Consider the following 21,203-nt stretch of genomic DNA (forward strand, 5'->3'; position numbering starts at 1 on the left):
ACCAGAGTGTCCATGAAAACGTCTGGTTTTCATAGAAACTCCAGCCAATATAGCCAGGCTGTTAAACAACAGGGAGTGCAGAAGACCGTTTTATAGCATTCCAGCAATGTGGCAGAGAGACTGAAAGCTGGAAAAGAGTTGTTTTTTGCCTTTAAGTTCTCTTTTCCAGCTTTCAGCCTCTCTGCCACATTGCTGGAATGCTGTAAAATGATCTTCCTGTTGCTTATCAACCCGGATCTGTTTGTTGGATTTACTACTCTAGCACTTCATCATGTCAGCTTGAGGTTACAGAAAAAATAAGACAGGCAACATCTCCCTCCCTGAACTTCATTAGAATTTCTATAGTATTTGCCCCTTCCCCTCCATGAGCAGACAAATTAAATGCTGGTTGAAATATCAGACCAGCAGCAATCTCAACACCTCCTGCTGAATCTTGAGCTGCCTTTGGATTCCTGGTCCTGCTGGCTCTCTTGCCTCGCTGTCCATGTAGAAGACGAACACAAACTGCCTGCATAATGCCAGGCATCACAACAATCCACTTCCATTGAAAGTGGAATCCATGTCACATTGTGGATGTGCTTTTCATTGCACTTTCTTCACAATTTCATTGCTTACTGATCTTTGAAATTTTTAAAGTAAGTTTATTGCAATGTTTTCACAATGTGACTTGTTTAATATTGAAGACTGTTGTGATCTGAGGCTGGGGAAAAGAATTCTGAACCGAAAAATTCTAAAGATATTTTCAGGTTATATGTTTTGTAGGTAAACGTGCTCATAAAGCAGGAAAAAACCCACCTTCTTAAACTACACCACTGAAGGATCTGATAAATGATAAGCTAACTCATTAAGCTTTTATAGGGGTAAATTTGAAATATATTGAAGAATGGTGGAAAATGTTGAGTCTAAATGACGGTAAAGATTCATTGCACAGAACAACCATTTGAATGATTGGATGTCATTTTCTAGGTCTAATTCGCCTGCAAGAACTCATCAAAGCCCCTTCTAGGTACAACATTAAAATCAAAATCCGGCAGTTGCCCTCTGGGAATAAAGATGCCCGGCCTTTACTCAAGGAGATGAAGAAGGGCAAAGAGTTCTATGTGATATTTGATTGCTCACATGAAACAGCAGCAGAAATTCTTAAACAGGTAAGATGGAAGAAAATGCCCATTTGTTTATATCAAAAAGTTATCATGCCATCTGCTTTTCAGCTTCTGGGAAGCAATAAAACTGCGTTCAGATGGATTAGATTTTGGCTCATTATCACAGTGTTGAGAAGTTATTTTTCAACACTGGGATTCTCTTTGAGCCTCTTTTGGATAAGAAAAACCTGCCTGAGCATCTCTGAAGAGCCAGTTTAAACTTTATGACCACCTGTGGAAACTGCTAAGAAGCTCCTCCTTCTAATAGGGCTTCTCCACAATGGACATAACAGTTGAAAGTGCTTTAATACATGAATTAGCCCCATTTATTCAGCATCTCAGTCCCCGTACTATACATCCGTGGTGGCAGGAAAGTTGGTGAGGAAACATTGTGCACAGTTGGGCAGAGATGTACTGTCATGGGCTGCAAGTGTAAACCAGTCTAATGCAGAACCTGTGGTGGCAAGTCAAAAACCAAATCCAGGCTACTTTAGTTAGTTGTACGATATGAACATAACCAGTTGGCTGTAAGCTAAAGTGCTAGAAGGGGAGAGGTCACAGGTCAGTGGCAGAACACATGCTTTGCATGTAGAAAGTCCCAACTTAAATCCCTGGCATCTTTAGTTAAATGGGTCAGGTAGCAGGTGATGCAAAAGACCTCTGTCTGAGACTGTGGTGGCCTAGGCTGCCACTTAGCCACCTATTACTCTGATAGCCTAGATGTGTTTTCCTAGCAGTCACCAATACATTGTGGAGATCACTATTTTTTCCTGCTAATCTCCACTTTTGATTGTTTTATATTTCCTCACTTTGTCTCTGCTGCCACCATATAACTCAAAATCTTTATACTTTTCTATTTATATTTATTTATTTATATCTCACCTTTCTTCCCAGTAGCAGCCCAGTTTCCTATACCAGTACTTTCCTATATTATATTTTCCTATACCAATTAACCTTTCAGTAATAATGGATGAACATGGGACATACCAGAGTTCTAGATTTAAAATGAAAATAAGACATTATAAAGTTATTGAAACTTATTCTTAATATTAATAGTCTGTAATGCTTGTTTACAGGATTACTTATAAGGCTTGTGCTTTCACTTAGTAATTGTTACATTAAATAGTACTGCAGCAGCAATTGGGTTACTGTCCTTTTAAAAAGGTGTCTCTGTGAGGTTACCATTTCACTCCCAGTGAAAAAATGTAAATGTACTGCCTTCAAGTCGATTCCGACTTATGGCGACCCTATGAACAGGGTTTTCATGAGCTGAGAGGCAGTGACTGGCCCAAGGTCACCCAATGAGCTTCATGGCTATGTGGGGATTTGAACCCTGGTCTCCCAGGTCGTAGTCCAACCCCTTAACCACTACACTGCACTTTCTCTCACTCCCAATGAAGCATGTGTCAATTACCCTATCACTCTGCTTTCCTGGTTAACACACAACTCACTATACCCACAACTCACTATACATCACATGCAGTCCTCAACTTGGTCATGACTTCCTTCACTCTGGAGTCCTTCAGGCTTCCCTCAGGATTGCAGCCATTGTCTTCAACTTCGTCCAGTAACAATTGTCACCACAGGTTCATAATGACCAGCTGTCACTATGACAGGAGCTCTTTCCTAAAGGCTGCCACAGAGCCTTGCTCTCTTCTAGGCAGACGTCCGTCATCTCTTTGTCCTAGTAATATCAGGTACTGAGCTGGATCTTCAGCTTCTCTTCAGATGCCAATGTCTATCATTGCTTCTTGCTCCCTTCAAGCTTTCCTAAGTATCTTCTGAGCCTGTTTCTAAGTCCCTCACCATTTCACTCCAACTGGCTTCAGCTCCAACAGCCTTATTTATGTTATTATCCTGATTGTCTCTGGTTTATCAGTTGATTCTTTTATGTCTACTTGGAATAGAGAGCTAATTGGTAACATGAGTACTGTTGGCTTGTCCCCTTTTTATCTATTGTCCTTGGACACAGTGCAAACCAAACCCATTGTTAAACAGAGATTAAAAGATATGAAGAGCCAAGAGCTCCATGCTTTAGCCAATGGGTCACTGCTCCTGACTTGGTCTGCCTCTAACCATAGTTACACTTTTGGCATAGTTACACTTTTGAACAATATCTAACAATACTTAGGTATTGTTCTGCTGGCACATTTTAACATTTTACTGTCAAAGCCGTTAAGAGGGCAGATTTGCTAAAGTTCCTATCAAGAATAGGTACTGTCTATGTAATCAACTTGAACTCGAAACAGTTTCCCACTGTCCTGCCCAGAGGTGACGGATTCAGACTGGGGAGAGGTGATGTCTTTTTCTCTTTTTATTAAAGTTACAGATACATTCAAAGTGTTGCGCTTCATATACCTGACTCACTACTTTCTCTAACTATTCTAGCTAAGCAGTCTCTGCAGCGTTTGGGGAGAGTTGACTCAGCAGTTGTGCCTTGGGAGACACTGGCTTAAGTAGGGAAGGTTTTGGCTCGTAAATGGTGGCTCCGCCTGAGTTCTACCCTCTGAAAGTCTCTCTTCTCAAGCCTCCTCGCACAGGGCTAGGGGGGCATGCCTCAGACGACCCATGTTATGGCAGGGCTTCGCTAGGTGACAGTCTCTGGAAGCAGGATGTTGATTGGCTGGGAAGCGTTTGAAGTGCCTGGCAGGAATTCCTGCCTGGGAATAGATGGAGCAGGTGGAGAGTCACTCCCCAACTGCTCGGGCATTGGACTTGCAGGCAGAGCAGGAGCTTCTTTGGTGAAAGTGCCAGGCAGGGGAGTTTGGGGACTGCCAGAACCCTCCCCGCTTGTCTCCCTTCCTTCAGCACCCCAAGGAGCCTCGTCCCCATCTGACTGCTCTCCCTGATTTAACTCTCCCTTCGCCTGGGACACAACACTCACATGTGTGTGTTTTTACTGCAGATTTTATGAAGGGGTCAGAGAACATATCATCTACCCACTTATGAGGCAGTTTCCTGATCAACCCTTAGAGACTCTTCTGAGTATCTTATGGGGGGGTGTAATAATCTCATTACTGAACAGGTAGCAATATTTCTCAAGGTAGCAATATCTCTTAGACATTCAATGACTGTTAACTCTTAATATTCATCTTTGCTCTTTTGATTTTGTGATTATGTATTTATACAACTGTATATTCTATAATGGTTGTTTGAGCGCAATAAAAATGTTGTTATGTTATTGTTCCTGCATTTTCAGCAGATTTAATAGCAAACTGCCTTGGGATGTTTTCATAATAGGCAATTTATAAATCTTTTTAATGGTTGTTTTGTTATATGCCTTCAGGTCGATTATGATTTATGGTAATCCTATGAATCTTTTTGGATATATTCATAAGGTTTTCATGGCAAGAGGCATTCAGAGGTGGTTTACCATAGCCTTCCTCTAAGCCAGCCTTTCCCAACCTTTGAGTCCCCAGATGTTGTTGGACTACAACTCCCATCAGCCCCAGCCAGCAAGGCCAATGGTCAGGAATGACTGAAATTATAGTCCAGCAGCATCTGGGAACCCAAAGGTTGGGAAAAGCTGCTCTAAGCCTACGGCACCTGGTATTCCCAGGCGGTCTCCCATCCAAGTACTAACCAGTACCTGCTTAGCTTCTGAGATCAGACGGGATCAGGCGTGTTCAGGGTAGTATGGCCATAGACAGTCTTTTTAATAAATAATAATAAATATGGCATTGCTTTTAAAAGACAGCAAGGGTTTGGTTGTCTCTACTATGTCCTGTTTTCTACTGCTTTTCTAGAATTCATTGTGATTTAGGATTAAAATATTAAAAGGCTCTGTACAAACAATTGGGAATCAAGTTCAGATAATATCTGGTTTGAGACTTGCCCATCACATTTTAGTGTCTACATTCAGGTTAATAACTCTGGGAGTGACTTATGTGCCCAAACAGAAAGTCCACCATGATATATTAAAACAGGGATGAAAACATACATCATAATCTTTAGAATTGATTTTAAACATCTGTGTAACTTAATATAGAATGATAACCCTTTTGGAAATATTTTAAACGTATAGACAGGGACCATGGTTCACTGTAAATTATGATAATCTAGATAGGTACTGGTATTGAACCTTTTACAATGCTAATAGTGTGTGACTGAGAGTTGATAAAAGGATATTTGAGATGAGCAGATGGCATACAAAAAGAGACCTTCTACTTTTAGCATAATGTAAGCCTGCATTTCTGATGCAAGCATTGATTGCCAAGACTAATCAGCTGGTGAAACTGAATTAGTATAGCCCCACTACCTTTCTCTGATCTCAAGAAATAATATGTAGTAGGGCATAATCATTGTAGGTTACAAGCATGAATTGAGTACAACTCTTTACACCTCATGTAGAAATCTATTGTTGCCTTTGTTTTATTTATCAGAGTGCATTCTGCACATTTTGTACCATTGGTACATAGCACACAAGTGTATTTTCCCCCTAGGACCAATTAGTTAAGGACTATCCTTCATGCACATTGCACTCACACCAGGAAACATTTGGCAGGGTCCAGTGCAGCTCAATTTGAATATCTTACTCTGTAACAACTGAGAAACCATTGGGAGAACTTTGGGTCCACAGCATATACTATATGTGTGAGAGACAGGGGGGTTGTGGCTGCAGGTTCTTTCAGTTCAGTCACACCTCTTTGCCTGCCGCCTGCGTACATGCCACTTGTTCATGTGTAGTGTCTATACACACAAAATTGGGAACCCTGTAAAAGCTGGAGTATATTTGTAGCAATATTTGAAGAAGACTGGAGAAAATTTAAAATGTGCATTACAATCTTTAATTAAGACCATTTGCACTGAGAGAAAAAAACACTAAAGTGTTAATGTATCTAGGCCAGGAACAAAACATGGTCTTCCTGCATTGTGTTTAGTTTTGCTTTCCCCTTTATTCCTTGTTTTTTTGCTGTAACCAGTAATGGCTGATGTTATTAAGTAAACCTTACAGCCATGTCTGTGTTCCTTGGAATAAGATAAAGAAGCTACTCAGCAACATATTACACATGCAGATAATGAAGGTTTACAGAATTGGGGAATGAAGATAATTGGATATTGCCTGTTGTGCAGTAAGACCTAAACAGGTTTACTAAGAAATCAGTCCCACTATGTTCAGAGGGGCTTTCTTTCTTGAAAGCTATGTGTAAGATTGCCGTCTTAAGGTACCAAAGTTTCACATCACATAAGTATATTCTTTCAACAAATACCAGCCCTCTATATCTTCTCTCCAAATCCAAGAATTTATATTTCATCCTGACATGAAAATGCTTCTTCCTATCACAGATGTAGCATCTTTCCCACAACTCATTGCAAGACTCCAAGTGTTTCTTTGATACCATTTTTCTTCTGCCTCAAATAAAACTAGTGGAGGAACTCATTTACAGCACAGCCTTCATAAAGGGTCACTGGAACTTTAGCATCACCTGAGCTGAGAAAATACAATTTCCTTCTTGATCATGCAGTTCTGTTGCCCAGTAATACGGGGGGGGGGAACCCTTCAAGACTATTTGCATATCATGTATCTTCTCTGAAGCCCTATTTGGGTAATGAAGAACATACCTGAGTGAGATTAGATGAATCAGTTGTAGATTAGCACCTGTGTATATCTAGGGGATCAATTCTATAGAGTTTATTTGTTTAGGGTTTAGAGTTCATTACCTGCACCACTGCAGTAGTCTGAAAAAGTCAGAGCTGGGGAAAACCTGAGAGCAGTTTGTTTAAAAAGTATATCCTATCCAGGATGTCAAAGTAAGGGTAAGGAGAAGTCTGGAATATCAGGAAGGTTCAAAACTGTGTTCCTCCCTACACTATAGCACACAGGTCCTGCTTGTGGGCTTCTCACAGGCATCTGGTTGGCCATTGGGTGAACAGGATGCTGGACTAGATGGCCTAATCCAGCAGGCTCTTCTTATGTTCTTATATTATAGAAAAGCAACTTGTCAATAGATTTTTTTTTAATGAACAATAAATTACAAATGCTGACCAAAATCTTTTGATTTAAAAGCATCTCTCAGAGCTGTGTGTTGAAGTCTGTTGGAACTGACCACTGAACATTTAGTTTTGCTTTTATTTTTTTTATTTTTTTTTAAAAAATGGGTTGTTTTCAATGTAGCGCTAAAGCTCAAGGATTTCTACTTGCACAAAAGAATGATCTTCCCCTCTCCTCCCCCACAGACCCCCTAAATCTGTTTTGGGTTCTCCCCAACCCTCCAGAGCAGATTTGGGGATGGGGGGCATGCCAGGGGAAGATAACAGGGAAACCTCATTGCACTAGTGGTAACTCTGGCACTAGTGCAAAAAGTTAATTGAATACTGCCCTTTAAATTTTTGCATCCTAAGGATTTACTACTTGGGAGCCTCAGTTTCATGGCAGTTTGGGCAGAAGGATACCCTCACATTGATGCTCTAGCACAACATCTTGAATCCTCTTGCATCACCATCACAATGTCTCAAGCTCCACTAGCCTATAGTTGATTCTATACTCTTAATATGCCATTGAAGCAACTTGTAAGGCCAGGCCATTTGTGTCATAAATGAGACCTGTCATATCTTTTCTCTGTAAAACACCATGCACATAGATGCTATTGAAAACAAACAAATCAATCTATAATAAAAACATTACTTACTGCAAGCTATAATTTTCCTTCATGGCAAATAAAGCAAAATCTCAAGCCTCCTTCGGCCACCACTTTTTTTCCTCAGAATATCCTTTCTTTTTCATGTGAAAAAGTTTAATTTTATATTCAAAGACTAAGACGGTCACTTCTGTCTCATGTGACATATTGTGGCCGAAGAACAATTACCCTTGTCCAAACAATAGCGGAAAGTACTAAGTAATTTTAAGCATAGCTGCTTGAATTTTTCCCCAGGGTAAACTGCAGAGAGAGAACTCGGTTTTTAGTATGATTGTAGCCTGGAAATCTAGAGCTTCTACATGTCATATGGCAGAATATTGAGGATGGTGGTAGGGGAGGAGGCAGCAGAGAGAGCAATGATATTTTGCTTGAATTCTATCTGTAATGGAGATATGATTACATGTTATTAAGTAAAGCCCTGGACAACATGGAATTCATTTCTAATACTTCTTTGATCGAGTTTGTAACCTCTGTGATCTGGAGAAAATTGGCTGGTGGTATCTATACCAACAGATATCACCAAGCTGTTCAGTCAACAGATCTTACAACTCCACTCAGTTTGTGATATTCTTAAAATCTCTGAACCAAAAAAATTCTATGGAAAGAATTTACTAGTGATGAAAACTGAATCTTCTAAGCATACTAAGCTTCTGTCTTTTGATCTCAGTCTCAAAGCCGGTGGGAGTCAGACACCTGAATTTTCCAGTTAATTTATCAGCCCCAACTTTATTCTGTATTCTGCTGGCAGCTGCTCTGGATTTGAGGGAAAGGCATAAAAAGAGGTGTGTGTGTGTAAAGGAAGCAGGCCAGAATGAAAGAAAGGGTGCAGAGAAGATTAGTGATAAACTTTGCCCTGAGAGAAATGATGGTGGTGGATACTGCGAAGCCAACACCCTTCCTGAGATCCTGGCTTGCTAGTTGTACTGGTGGGTCAGGATGTGGCAATGTGTGTGTGTCAGGGAGCAAGTGGCGGAATAACAGGAGCACCCTCTTAGGATTCCTACAAGGACTGCAAGATTTCTGAATTAAAGGGCCTAAAATCAATAGGGCCTGTTTACTTGTGTTGTAAGAAGAGAGGTGCAAGGTCACAGTAACAAATATAGCTATTAGGCTATTCTTTCTCAGAGTTTCCCAGTGGTACCTCACATACCTGTTCAACTTGGGATGTTTCTGCAGGAGGGAAACTGTGTGAACCCTAAAAGTATGTTGGATTTTTCTAATCTCTTTCCCTCCATACAGGTTGTACCTATCATGGAGTGTTTGCTTTAGATTACATAGATCTGAGCCATATTAAGAGTTTGAAAGCTTGGCCTAATCATTCTTTTAGTCTTTTTGTGTCTCCTTTGAGCAATCAATTCTCCATAAGCATTCACCATTTAAGGAACAATTTCTTTGGCTACTCTGACAAATTTATTGCCATACATTTACACTAAAAGCTTGTGCACAGAAGGAGGCCACCCCTGGATAGCAAATATGAGTTCAAAGTATGCAACACTTTAATATGACAGCAGCTGTTACTGTATCTGCTTCTCTGAGGCTTGGAACTGACTCCGTTTCACAAATGCCGCATTATCACCCTGACAAAGCTTGCTGCTTCTTTGTTTTGTTCCCCTCCCGTGTAGAGATAAGGACATTATAAGCTGGTTCCTAGTATTGGCTTCATCAAGCATAATGGAGCAGTACACATTCTGTAGTTGTTTTTTACACAAGGGATGTCAATTTTCTCATTCTAAGAGAATATTATGAAATGTATAATCACAATTCGATAGAACTTGGCTTGGCTGGTGCATGGTCTGAAGGCATGCAAAGCTGCCACCTTGCTGAAACTAAACCTAGTTGCGTCTGATCAATACCTGGAGGGGGACCCCTTGGGAAGCACATATATGCTGCCTTGAGTTCCATGCTGGAAGCAAGATGGAATATAATATTTTAAAAAACACATCCACATGGAAGTGTTTTTTGTTGTTGTTGAGAAGGGCGGGGAGGAACAGTCTCACATGACTGGGATTGAGGCTGATAACATTTTGTTGGGAGGAGTGGGGAGGAATAGATTGATAGTGTTCCAGAGTCTTACAAGCCTCTGTCTCTCTTCATAGCCCTCTCCTCGTGATAGATAAGGAGAACTGGGTGCTGTGTACAGCCACCACATTCTATTCCTTCCTTCACTGGCGATGATTTGTATGTTGCTGTTTATGTACAAACTGGAAGTCCAGAAATCTACCTGTACAAATGTGCCAAACATGCTTTATCTGACATTTCTCCACTCCAGAGTTTAAAATCCGTCCCAAAGCCCTGAAAAATAAAACCTCACTTTTCCCACTTCCTTTCTTTTTCTTTGTAAATTAGCATACCGGTATCAAGGTAATTTTAGCCACAATCTAGATATGAAGAGATAGGCCCTTATCTCCCAGCACCACATCAATTGCACATACAGCAATATAAGCCACACAAGCACCCGCCATAAAAATATGCTCATAATTTCTCATATAGAATGCTTGTTATTTGTGTTCTGCTTCTCACTCTGGCTTATCTCCCCCCCTCTCCTCTCTTTCTCAATAGATTCTCTCCATGGGAATGATGACTGAATACTATCACTACTTTTTTACAACGCTGGTAAGACATTTTGATAAATTTGTACCCATTACAGCAGTAGCAGCTAAAGACCTTCATCCACAGTGTTTTATGTGTCACCATTATAGATGAAAAGTGCTTCTTAAGTATATTACTGTTACTAGCAAAGCCATCTTGCAATGGAGGTGGCGTAGTATATCTGTCATATTCACCACCCCTATTTGTGCCTCACTCTCATCTCTCTATGCAGCATAGGAAAAACGGTAATTCTTGCCTGCAAACCCATACTTCAGAATAATATCTAAAGAAATGTTTGGGGATGGAGGAAATGGAAAAGACTAAATCTAGCCTATTCCACAGTTTGAATCTATTTGGTTAGAACATCTTATTTCGCTCACTAAGGGCTGCTGTGTGTTAATGGAAAGATTTGTGATATAAGATCCATGTTTTTCTAAGTTTTGTTCACTTGAAGTAAACATTTGGTTCAGCTTAATTGCTGTTAAATGTAGCCTTCTTTGGATCATCTGCAAAAGCATGTTTACATTTTTAGTGTGCATACATTGGTTATTGACTTTTGGGGACCCATGTTATTCAGTGATTTTGTTGATCATATTTTGAAGACCTACTTCGAAATGAAAGTAAGGTCAGTTCCTTACAAAAGTAGGCTGTGTAAGCTGTGATTGTGAGTTATATTTTTGTGTATGGCTGTTGAAGACAAAATGTTTGACAAGCAAAGCCATTAAAATCATATTTGCTGCTCAGTCCTAAAACCAGTGTGGTGTAGTGGTTAAGGGGTTGGACTACGACCTAGGAGAGCAGGGTTCGAATCCCCATATAGCCATGAAGCTCACTGGGTGACCTTGGGCCAGTCACTGCCTCTCAGCCTCATGAAAACCCTATTCATAGGGTCGCCATAAGTCGGAATCGACTTGAAGGGAGTACATTTACATTTTTACCTAAAACAAAAAAAATACTCCTAGAATAATTTTTGTTTAAGTAAATTGGCTTTATGTAGAACTGTTATGTGGCAACTCGTGCCTATTCTGCAGTGGCACCCGAATTATGGAAAGCCTTCTCTTCTGAAATACGATGGGCATTGATGCTAATAACCTTTGGATGTCAACTTAAAACCCACTTTTTCCAGCAGGCTTTTATGTATCCTTATGATGCCTGAACTAGGACCTGCTATTGGTGCTTCTAATTCTGATGTAGTGTTTTATCTTCTCCTGTTTCTCCTGTTGTTTTAGTTGTAATCACAGCAGTGGCTTGTGAAGACAGGAGGTGGCAGTGTGGCAAATCAGTAAAGTCAGGGGAGCTCCAGGGCCACTTCCAGAGCTCCCTTGACCTTGCCCCACCTCATCCCTGTCCTGGTGAGTGCAGCACTGCCACTGCTAGGAGGATGCCGCTGCCTCTGCACCCCATCATGAGCCACCACTGTGTAATTGTGCATCATTTTATGGTTTAAAACTTTGATTTTATTCCTCCCTGGTATAGCTATATGATGAAGGTTAGAGTAAAATATATGTTTAAATTAAAATAAATAAAATACCTAAGAGGAAGCATTTTCAAAATCTCTACGTTGCTCATGTGTACAAGACATTTGCAGTATGAAGAAGGGAAACTAATTTTTCGTTCCTTGCAAGACCGTTAGTATAGTCATGTCAACCGCTTTGTAGTTGCTTAGAGCCAAGACAGATGTCAGAGAATTAAACATGTTGTAACTCATGCAAATTTTCTTTCCCTAGGAAAGACTAGCAAGGTTTTGCTTTGAATCCTATAATTCAAAGAAGCAATTTCAGTATTGTAAAGACTATGTGGTTTTAACAGGGTGACTGAAATCCAGCCAGAGATTGATAATGTTTCTTGACAAGACTGTTAATACCAGCATCAACAAGACTTTTTCTTGAAACAAATCCTGACAAATGTCTCACACTTTTTTAGTCCATGACATATAGTTTTGAAATGTGTCACGAACATAATATCACTTAAAGCATCCATTATATTCCTGCTCTGCAAACTTCTAATCCATGAAGAACTCTTTCTTCACCAGCTTGACACATATATCAGACATAGTGACAGCAAGTTACCAAAACTTGCAAGGCAACAGAAATATGGTGCTCATAAGTAGTAGAACTGTGTTGTTCATCACACTGCAGTGAGTTTTCTTTCCCACGGCTGGAAAATATTCTTAACATTGACCAGCCAATTTTTCATGCTTTTCTTTCTTTTCATTTGTGATAGCTGTACCATTATTACTGGGATAATATAAATCAATACCAGGTACTGCTTATAAAATAATGTTGTGAGCATCTAATGTTTTATGTTCCAACGAATCAAATATGAGGTATCTTATAAATCTTACTCAGCTCAAAGTTATTCAGATTTTATAATGAATGTAATTTCTGGTAAGCTTGGAGTCAAGGGGAAAATACTTTTTCAAACTGTCTTAAGTTTTGGTTGAAATTGATGAAGATGAGGACTGGTTTCATATTCAGCCACATTATTTCAGCTATAGAAAGATGTAAACCCCATAGATGGTGGAGGGAGCCCAAGCTTTTTAGCAGAGAATATACTTTTCATGTTGGATGCTTGCAGCTTCTCAGGTAACAGGGCTAGAAGAAGATTACTACTTGCATTATGCGTAATGGCTTTAAAACCTATTCCCACTCAAGGTTGGCACAAATAGGCTACTTGGGTGACTCAATTTAGGGTGATTCCTTTTATCATTAACACAATCTCTTTATTTTTTTTTACAAAAAACAAAACCTTGATGATATAGGATTTGTTTGCACTAGACCTGGAACCCTACAGATACAGCGGAGTCAATATGACTGGATTTCGCTTACTCAACACTGACAATCCGCAAGTGGCATCAGTTATTGAGAAATGGTCAATGGAACGGTTACAGGCACCACCCAAGCCAGAGACTGGTCTCCTGGATGGCATGATGACCGTAAGTGAAAAAACACTGTCTACAATATTGGCAGGAAATGAAAAAGAATTTATTTATACATGTTTCAGGAAACCCAATAGATGGGTTGATGAGGGGAAAAGCGACAATGTTACCTACAAGTCTGGTTAATGCCAACTGAAATGTGTGCTTAACTTAATGGGCTGCTTTTCCAGGATGTAGTCAACCCAGCACCACTTTTGTATAAACCCCATTTTGGTTCAGGATAGCACTCATGACAAGAAGTACAGGAAGTGCTATTTTAGTTAGTCATTGTCTGTGTAGGGCTTTTCTAGGATGACATAATCATGTGAAAAGTAAGGAGGGCTGTGTGGAAACCTTCACATCACTGTATATGTACTGGTAGTACATGTGCAGTGTGAAGTAAGCCATCCCAGGATCTTGCTGTTCACAAGGTAGTGTCCACCTGCAATAGTGCTGAAAAGAGTGCCAGCCTGCGACGCTTTGCTTCCTGAAGCACAGCTTAAATTATACCCCTCCCCTGCCTGAAGCAGAACCCATATGTTTTTCTTTTCCCCTCAACCCCAGCAGGGGTAAAACTTGAAAGTCTTCCTACACCATTCAGGTATCAGTTCCTATCTTCATCTACATCACCACCGCCACCCCTGCCTCATCTCATGGGCCACCTCAAACAGGTCATTTCACATTGCTGAATGACAGCAACAGCTCTGGCTGCAAATATTCAACTGGTCTAAAATGGTAACTAGTATTTCTCTCCTCCCTCGTTGATCCAGTGTGTCATAGCTGTGAAAAAGGCAAAATCCATGCTAGAGATCATTAGGAAAGGGATTGAAAATACAACTGTGAGTGTCATAATGCCATTATACAAATGCATGGTACAATAACATTTGGAATACTGTGTACAGTTCTGTTCACCTTACCCCAAAAAGGATATTGCAGATCTAGACAAGGTTCAGAAAAGGGCAATCAAAATGCTCAAGGGGATGGAGCAACTCACTTATAAGGAATGGTTACAAGATTTGGGACTTCTTAGTTTAGAAAATAAAAGGTTAGTAAGGGGGAGAACATGATAGATATAGATGAAAGTATGTATGGCATGGAGAAAGAGAATACAGAAAAGTTTTTATTTCTCTCTCATAATATGAGAACCCAGAATCATTCAATGAAACTAAATGTTAAAGGATTCAATACAGATAAAATAAGTACTTCTTCACAAAGTGTACAGTTACACTATAGAATTCACCTTCACCACACACAGTGATGGCCACCAACTTGGATGGCTTTAATGGAGGATTAGACAAATTCATGGAGGATAAAGTTGTCAGTGGCTACTAGCCATGATGACTTTGGTCTACTTTAGTGTCAGAGGCAATATGCCTCTGAATACTAGTTGCTGGGAATCACAAGTGGGGAGAACACTATTGCACTCAGGTCCTGCTTGCAAGCTTCCCATAGACATCTGATTGGCTGCTGTGAGAACAGGATGTTGGATTAGGTGGGCCTTTGGCCTGATCCGGCAGGACTCTTCTTAGGTTCTCATGATTGCCGTGTATGGGTAAACAGTTTAAAAGTGGCTCTCATTTTGCAGTTTGTGACTAAAACTGGGCCCTAGATTTGAAAGATTATATGTAGAGAACTGTTCACAGTAAGTGAACACTTTTAATTTGTTTTCATACAAAGCAATTGGTTTTATGCAGATACTAATTTGTGTGTCAAGAATTATTGTAGATCTGTACTATATTAAGACTAATCAATACATTCAGATCACATCTGATTGTAAAACTCTCCAGTATTTATAAGTTTATTTAGGTCAATGAAGTATATATATAAACAGCCATGGTCTTACTAACATAACACACGCACACGCACATGCATGAACACACACACATGTATTAGTCAGTTTATACAAAGTTGTCATTAGTTCAAAATGCCATTAAATCACATTGTAAATGTGATTTTCAATGTTTATCTTAATATGCAATTTAGTTTTGAATAACTGAAGTTTTATAATAAATAATAATGTGTGTCATTAAAGGGGTGAGTCTTTGACCATGCTCATTGGTACAGACTTTCTTGCAGATTCAACAAAGCTCTGTCATTTAAATATCTAATTGCTTGCTGGTGGCCTGATGCAAAGAAGTTTTGCTCATCCAGAAAACAAATGCATAAAATTCAGCATTGATGTTACATCATCAGATAATCTTCTAGAGTGCTACAAACCCTAGACATAGGGCTCATATTGTGAAGTGGATAAAGGAAGAACAAGAGAATGGGACTAAACATGTTGTCTTGAAAGGGTTTTCTATTTTTTTCACCACACAGACAGAAGCAGCTCTGATGTATGATGCTGTTTACATGGTAGCAGTGGCTTCCCATCGTGCCTCCCAAATGACTGTCAGCTCCCTGCAATGTCACAGACATAAGCCATGGCGCTTTGGACCCAGATATATCAACCTGATAAAAGAGGTAAGTATGGACCATTTTCTGGATTGCGGCCTATTGCCGAAATAAAACACAAACACCATTCATTGGGTTAAATCATGGGCCACTTTATTAAACGGAATCAATTAGAATAATGAACCTGCAGAGGGGAAATCAAGTGCGGGAGCATTCTGATGATCCAGGCAAAGCCTGCTTGCAGCCATAGGGCAACCAAACCCTTGCCTGAGCCCAGGGCTGCCCTGTGCCAGACCCCAGCTCAGGCCACACCCTGAAGATGTGTAGGGGGTCCAACCCACATCACCGCCCCCCGGAGCCCTGAAACTCCGAGCGGATGAGGCACGTTGGCCCCAAAGGCGGCCCGTGTTCTGCCCCCGGGCCGTATAGCCCTGAGCTGCAGGCCTCCAGACCGCCAATCACCCCCAAAGGTGCCTAAAGGTGTCACCTAGCTGCCCTTTCCCTTTTAACCTTTCCCCCGCACTTCCTTGCCACAAAAGGGGGACAAGCCTCTGCTTAGTCTCCCTTTACCCCACACCCAATAAGAATCTTGTGCAGACCCCTCTGCAGGTCCGTCAAGAAGATGACATCATTGCCTCACAACTGCATGTCCTCACATGCCTGCCACTGAGGGCCTTGCCCTCCAGCAGATGACCAGAGGCTATCGTAGCCTCAACCGCATGTCCTCACATGCCTGCCACTGAGGGCCTTGCCCTCCATGTCTGACCACGGCAGACAACCAGAGGCTATCATGGCCTCAACCGCATGTCCTCACATGCCTGCCACTGAGGGCCTTGCCCTTGAGTAACCAAGGTCATTCCCACCCAGGGGAATGACCACCACCTGCGGGACGTTCTGCACTCAACCCTGCTGGAACAACATGGGTAGGAGACCATCCCAGTGCATACTCTGTCGACCCAGCCACCAATCCATGGCCCACCATCAGAGGCCCAGCCGTGAACCAATGTGCATTTGTGGCCCCAAGGCCAGCCTATAAGATCATGCCATGGCTGCTCCATCCCCATCCAGCAACCTGCCAAAAACAGAAACAATCGTGAACAGTTGGGTCCTGGACCTTCAGACTCGACCCAGGGGTGAATGCACTCCAGGTGCCCCATAATTCCACCTTCCGACGGCCTACACCTGCATATACCAAACCAATTGCCCAGGTAGGCAATTCCCCAGCCCCAATTCCATAGGAGCATGTCCCCCAAAACCCCATGTGTCTGCTGCCAGGTTCTGCAACGCTAGACCAAAACTTTATGAGGGAAGATCCCTCCCCCTGAGTATCAGGCAACCGGGCCTGTAGCTACAGGCCAAAAAACACTGTGACGCCCTCACAGGACAAGTGTCCAGTCCCGGGGCAGGATAAAATAATGGTGTGCCTCTTGTGCCCCTGGTCTGCCTGGAAACAAACTTCGGACAGCAGGATGGCTCGTAGGGAAGTCTGACCTGGACCCAAACACTTCCGCCCTCCATCCGGAAGGCTCCAAAATTAAGTGTGAGGGCCACTGCCCGCAACTGCTGGTCACAGGGCACCTCCCTGAACAACAATCCCTGGCGGGTCAGGTGAACACGGATGATGAGGATAAGGGGTATGGTGGTGTGCATGGGCCAGCCGGCCAGCACATGACATATCCCAAGCCATCTGAATGGTCCCAAAGGCCCCCTGCCAGCCTACCTTGCAACACTCTGATGGACAGGCTTTACTCCTACCATCCATGATGAATTTCTCTGCGTGATTCATAGGAATAGGCCACACTTTGCATAGCCCCTGCCGGCCCCTAACTCCCAGAAATCCCCTCCTGCCCTCTGATATCTGGTGAGCATCCTGGAGCAACAGAGAGGCATATGGCCATATCTGACTCCCCTCCCCCATCTCCCAGTGTGTGGTATGGGACTAGCAGTTCTGCTCCCCAGAGTCGTTCCCTCCTCTAACTAAAAACACCATTGACACACTGTCGGAAAGGGGGGGGCACGCCTCAGGTTGGCGCATAAGGCAGCCAAAAAACAAAAACAAAACAAACCCTGAAGCTGTGGTAAGGCTGTGACATCCCTGTTATGGCACCATAAACCCCACCGTCGAAGGCCCCCAACACCTGAAGGGCAGAAAGCCAACACTTTCCCAGCCCCTGAAAACTCCAGGATCTTGATCTGCAACGCTTCAAGCCCTTTTCTCGGGCAGCCTGCAGCCCTGGGTCCAAGAGACAATCTTAATACCCTGGAAGGTCAACCCTAGGGCAGGATCCTCCATTTTCCCAGCTGCCAAAGGAACCCCCCAGTTCATAGCCACGCCATAAATGGTGCTATCAGGTGCTAACATGCACCCAAAGTCTGCCGTACCCGTGAACCGTAAATCATGAACATAGTGCCCCACTGCTTCTGAGCCCCCTCGTCTCCTGACTGTCCCTTCCAAGAAGGAGCTGAAGTGCTCCATACAAGAATACGGCAGCCCACAGGTAATGCTCTGCTGCCTAGTTGACCTAAAAGGCAAAACTCAACATCCGGCAATGCAGGCAGATTAGCTGTCACACTTGCCCCTAAGGCACCTCTGCCACAGGCGCGCACCATATGGAATGCAGTGTAGTGCACTGTGCATAGTCTCTGGTATGAAGCCATTACTGACTGACCCCACTTGTATGATGGATGATGAATCAGGTAGACTCCGCCCACTGCCACATTGGGCCCTATGGGGGGGCATTGTGAGAGCAGAGGTAGGGGATGATGGGAAGGGGCCAATAACCCTGCCCAACTGTATGTCTTTATCAATCGTCCCCTGGACCAGTGCGTCTGTACCTAAGATTGATTTAAGATTGCTGGCCATAAGGGCAAGCCGGGGGCCACAGTATAGGATCCAGAAGAACTGCCTAATAAAGAAAAAACCTCATCATAAATTGAGTCTCCCCATAAACTGGGCAGTCTGCCAGCAAGGTCCATAGCACCTCGAGCTTAGCTGGAAATGGACACTTTCCTTGAGCAGCCTCTGCTATCCTTCTGGCTTGTTGTTGTGACTTCAATTGCGGGTTCATATTCAGCAGTTATTAGATGGCATGGAGCTGAGCAATGTCATCCTCCAGTGTCTGCAGATCAAACGACTCCCAAAAAGCACAGGACTAGTGGCCTGCAAAAAGGTGGCCATCTCATCCACAGCCAGTTTGCAAACTAGCTAAAGAGAAGATGCAAGCAAATGTGCCGCCTGTACATGATTACTGAAAAGAATTCCATTATGTTTAAATAATTTACTCAGAGAAATATGACTTGGACCAATTCTATGCGTACTTACTTATGAGAAAATCCCACTGAGTGTATTGTTACTTCTTCCCACGGAAGGGTGCACATGATTGCACCCATACAGCAGAATCCTAAGTATGTCTACTCAGAATATCACAGGTTAAATGGGTCTCTGGACTGAGGTTTATAGGACTTAACTAATGGAAAGGTTTGTATATTCTTACCTGGGTTTTGAAGAACGTATTTGGGGAGGGGAAGCTTGACAGTGAAAAGAGGGGATGAGCTCCCTTTGCATTAGCGGGTTGAGGTAGTTTTGGAGGTGGGGTTGCAGCACTAACTGGGATTCCTACTGGCTCCTGCAGCCTCCTTTCTGTTTCCAGCTGCCACCTGCCCTCCCCAAAAAGCCTCTGCTCTTCGTAATGTCATTGCATTGATCCAATCCAAATGGCCTCCAACTGATGGCCACCATATGTTTCTCCCCAAATGCTCTGGGATGAAACATCACCCCCATTATCTTTTAGAATATATCTCAGAATATTGCCACGTTATAACAGAGCATCTTTCTAGGGTACAGGTAAATTTTGCCCCTCTCATCTTCAAGTTCTCCCTAATTGACTAACCCCTTCTCCAAATTTTCCTGGTTTGCAAAGACAGTGTGGAAGTGGAATGCCGTTTCAGTACATCCCTAATAAAAGCATCCCCACCCCTGGCTGTCCAGCTGCCTCTGGAATGTCCCCAGTGTCAGATAGCCCAGTACCACTCTAGGTAATTGGTAAATGAAAAGGAACATTCGGTTTAAACTAAAAATGCTCTTCAGTATCAAGAAAAGGAGTCTATTCCTATTTCACTTTCTGTAGTGGGCGAGGGGGCCCCCATAGAAGTATCTCCTGGCCCTAACTGGAGGTGCTGAGGGCTGAACCTGAGGACCCTCGGCATGCAAAGCAAGTGAGCTACACTCCTTCATCTCCAGGGTCCGAGACCCCTGTAAATGGTAGAATAATCCTAGCAATAAAACACATGAAGTGCATTGGCTATGTTTCACTCCTCCGCAGCTGGGGGTGGGCGTCTACCCTCCGCCCTGGGGGCCCTGCCCTTGTGGCCCACTTTGCCCTTTTTGGGTGGCATCCTGGGATTAAGCGTGTAGCCGGGTCTATTCCCTTCCGCTAACCCCCCCCGGCCTATGCCCCATTGCAGAAGCCAGGGGAGTGCCTCCTCCAGAAAGGAAAGGTGGTAAGCGTGAGGAAGCACTAAAGGGAGACCCAGCACCTTCACAGCCTGGCTGGACTGTGCCCTCTTCTCATCCTGCACCCCCCAGTCACCAACCCATTGGCTCCCTTGTCCAGCCCCAGACAATCCAGGCCTCCTGGGCCACCAAGTGACCAAATAGGGGGTGTGATGGAGCTGCTGCCCAGCACCCAATTCCCCTACTATGTGGTGGGGTGAGGGGCTGATGATCTTTCCCACCCACCCCCATGGGGATCCCCTTGAGGAACCCTCAAGGAAAGAACGCAGCCAAAGGCCGCCTCGCCTGTGCTCTTGAGCCGCCCGTAATGCCTTGGATCTGCCGCCATCTCCAGGCCTTGCCACCGCGCCGTCTCCAGGCCTTGCCACCGCCGGGGAGCTGTGGGGCGCACCCCGCTGTTGCCATCGCTGTAGGGCCTCCCACAGCCAAGAGCTGGCAGCCTCAACCCCGCCGAGCCAGGCGCCTCGCCGCCGTTGACACTAGCAGCACCAATCCCCGCCGCTGGATTCCTGCCACCGCTGAAGGGCCTCCCAAGGGCTCACCGCCTCAACGCCGCCCAAGAAAAAACAAGGGAAGCCACATGCGCCAGAGAGCTCCACGTGTGCTGAATGCGCCACGCGCACCCTCAGAAGGCCTCGCCGCTGCCGCCGCCGTTACACCTCCCCGTCGTAAGGCCTCCCTTGGCCGGAGCCTCGCCGTTGCAAGGCTGCCAAGCTGCATCCTTCGCCTGACGCTGCAAGGCCTCACCGCGCCGCAGGCCTTGCCGCGCCAAAAGCCTCGCCGCCAAAATTCAAAGGAGGGCGGGAGGCTGGCGGAGCGGCCTTAAATGGCCTTCAGCAGCCCCGCCTCCTATTGTGTGTCACGCAGACGCGCCGGCGCACTGCGTGCACACACACATCCCCCACGATGGCGGCCTAGGCTTCGGCTGCGGCCGCAAACTCACCCCTTAGCCTGGCAGGTACAGGGCGCGGAACGGGAATCCAGAATAATGCTTTCTCTACTGCTTTTTT

General features: G+C 43.7%; 1 protein-coding gene and 1 pseudogene across 1 annotated transcript in view; one reads left to right on the forward strand and one right to left on the reverse strand.

Moving 5' to 3' along the window:
- Window positions 1-21,203, forward strand: part of GRIK1 (glutamate ionotropic receptor kainate type subunit 1) — a 276,806-nt gene that overhangs the window by 150,645 nt on the left and 104,958 nt on the right. Inside the window, exons 4-7 of the mRNA XM_061629481.1 lie at window positions 967-1,148; window positions 10,340-10,393; window positions 13,131-13,304; window positions 15,606-15,749. Coding sequence (XP_061485465.1) covers window positions 967-1,148; window positions 10,340-10,393; window positions 13,131-13,304; window positions 15,606-15,749 — 554 coding nt within the window. The remainder of the gene's footprint in view (window positions 1-966; window positions 1,149-10,339; window positions 10,394-13,130; window positions 13,305-15,605; window positions 15,750-21,203) is intronic.
- Window positions 4,677-4,790, reverse strand: LOC133386310 (5S ribosomal RNA; annotated as a pseudogene).

This window comes from Rhineura floridana, chromosome 5, assembly GCF_030035675.1.
Source record: "Rhineura floridana isolate rRhiFlo1 chromosome 5, rRhiFlo1.hap2, whole genome shotgun sequence".
Classification (NCBI taxonomy): Eukaryota; Metazoa; Chordata; class Lepidosauria; order Squamata; family Rhineuridae; genus Rhineura; species Rhineura floridana.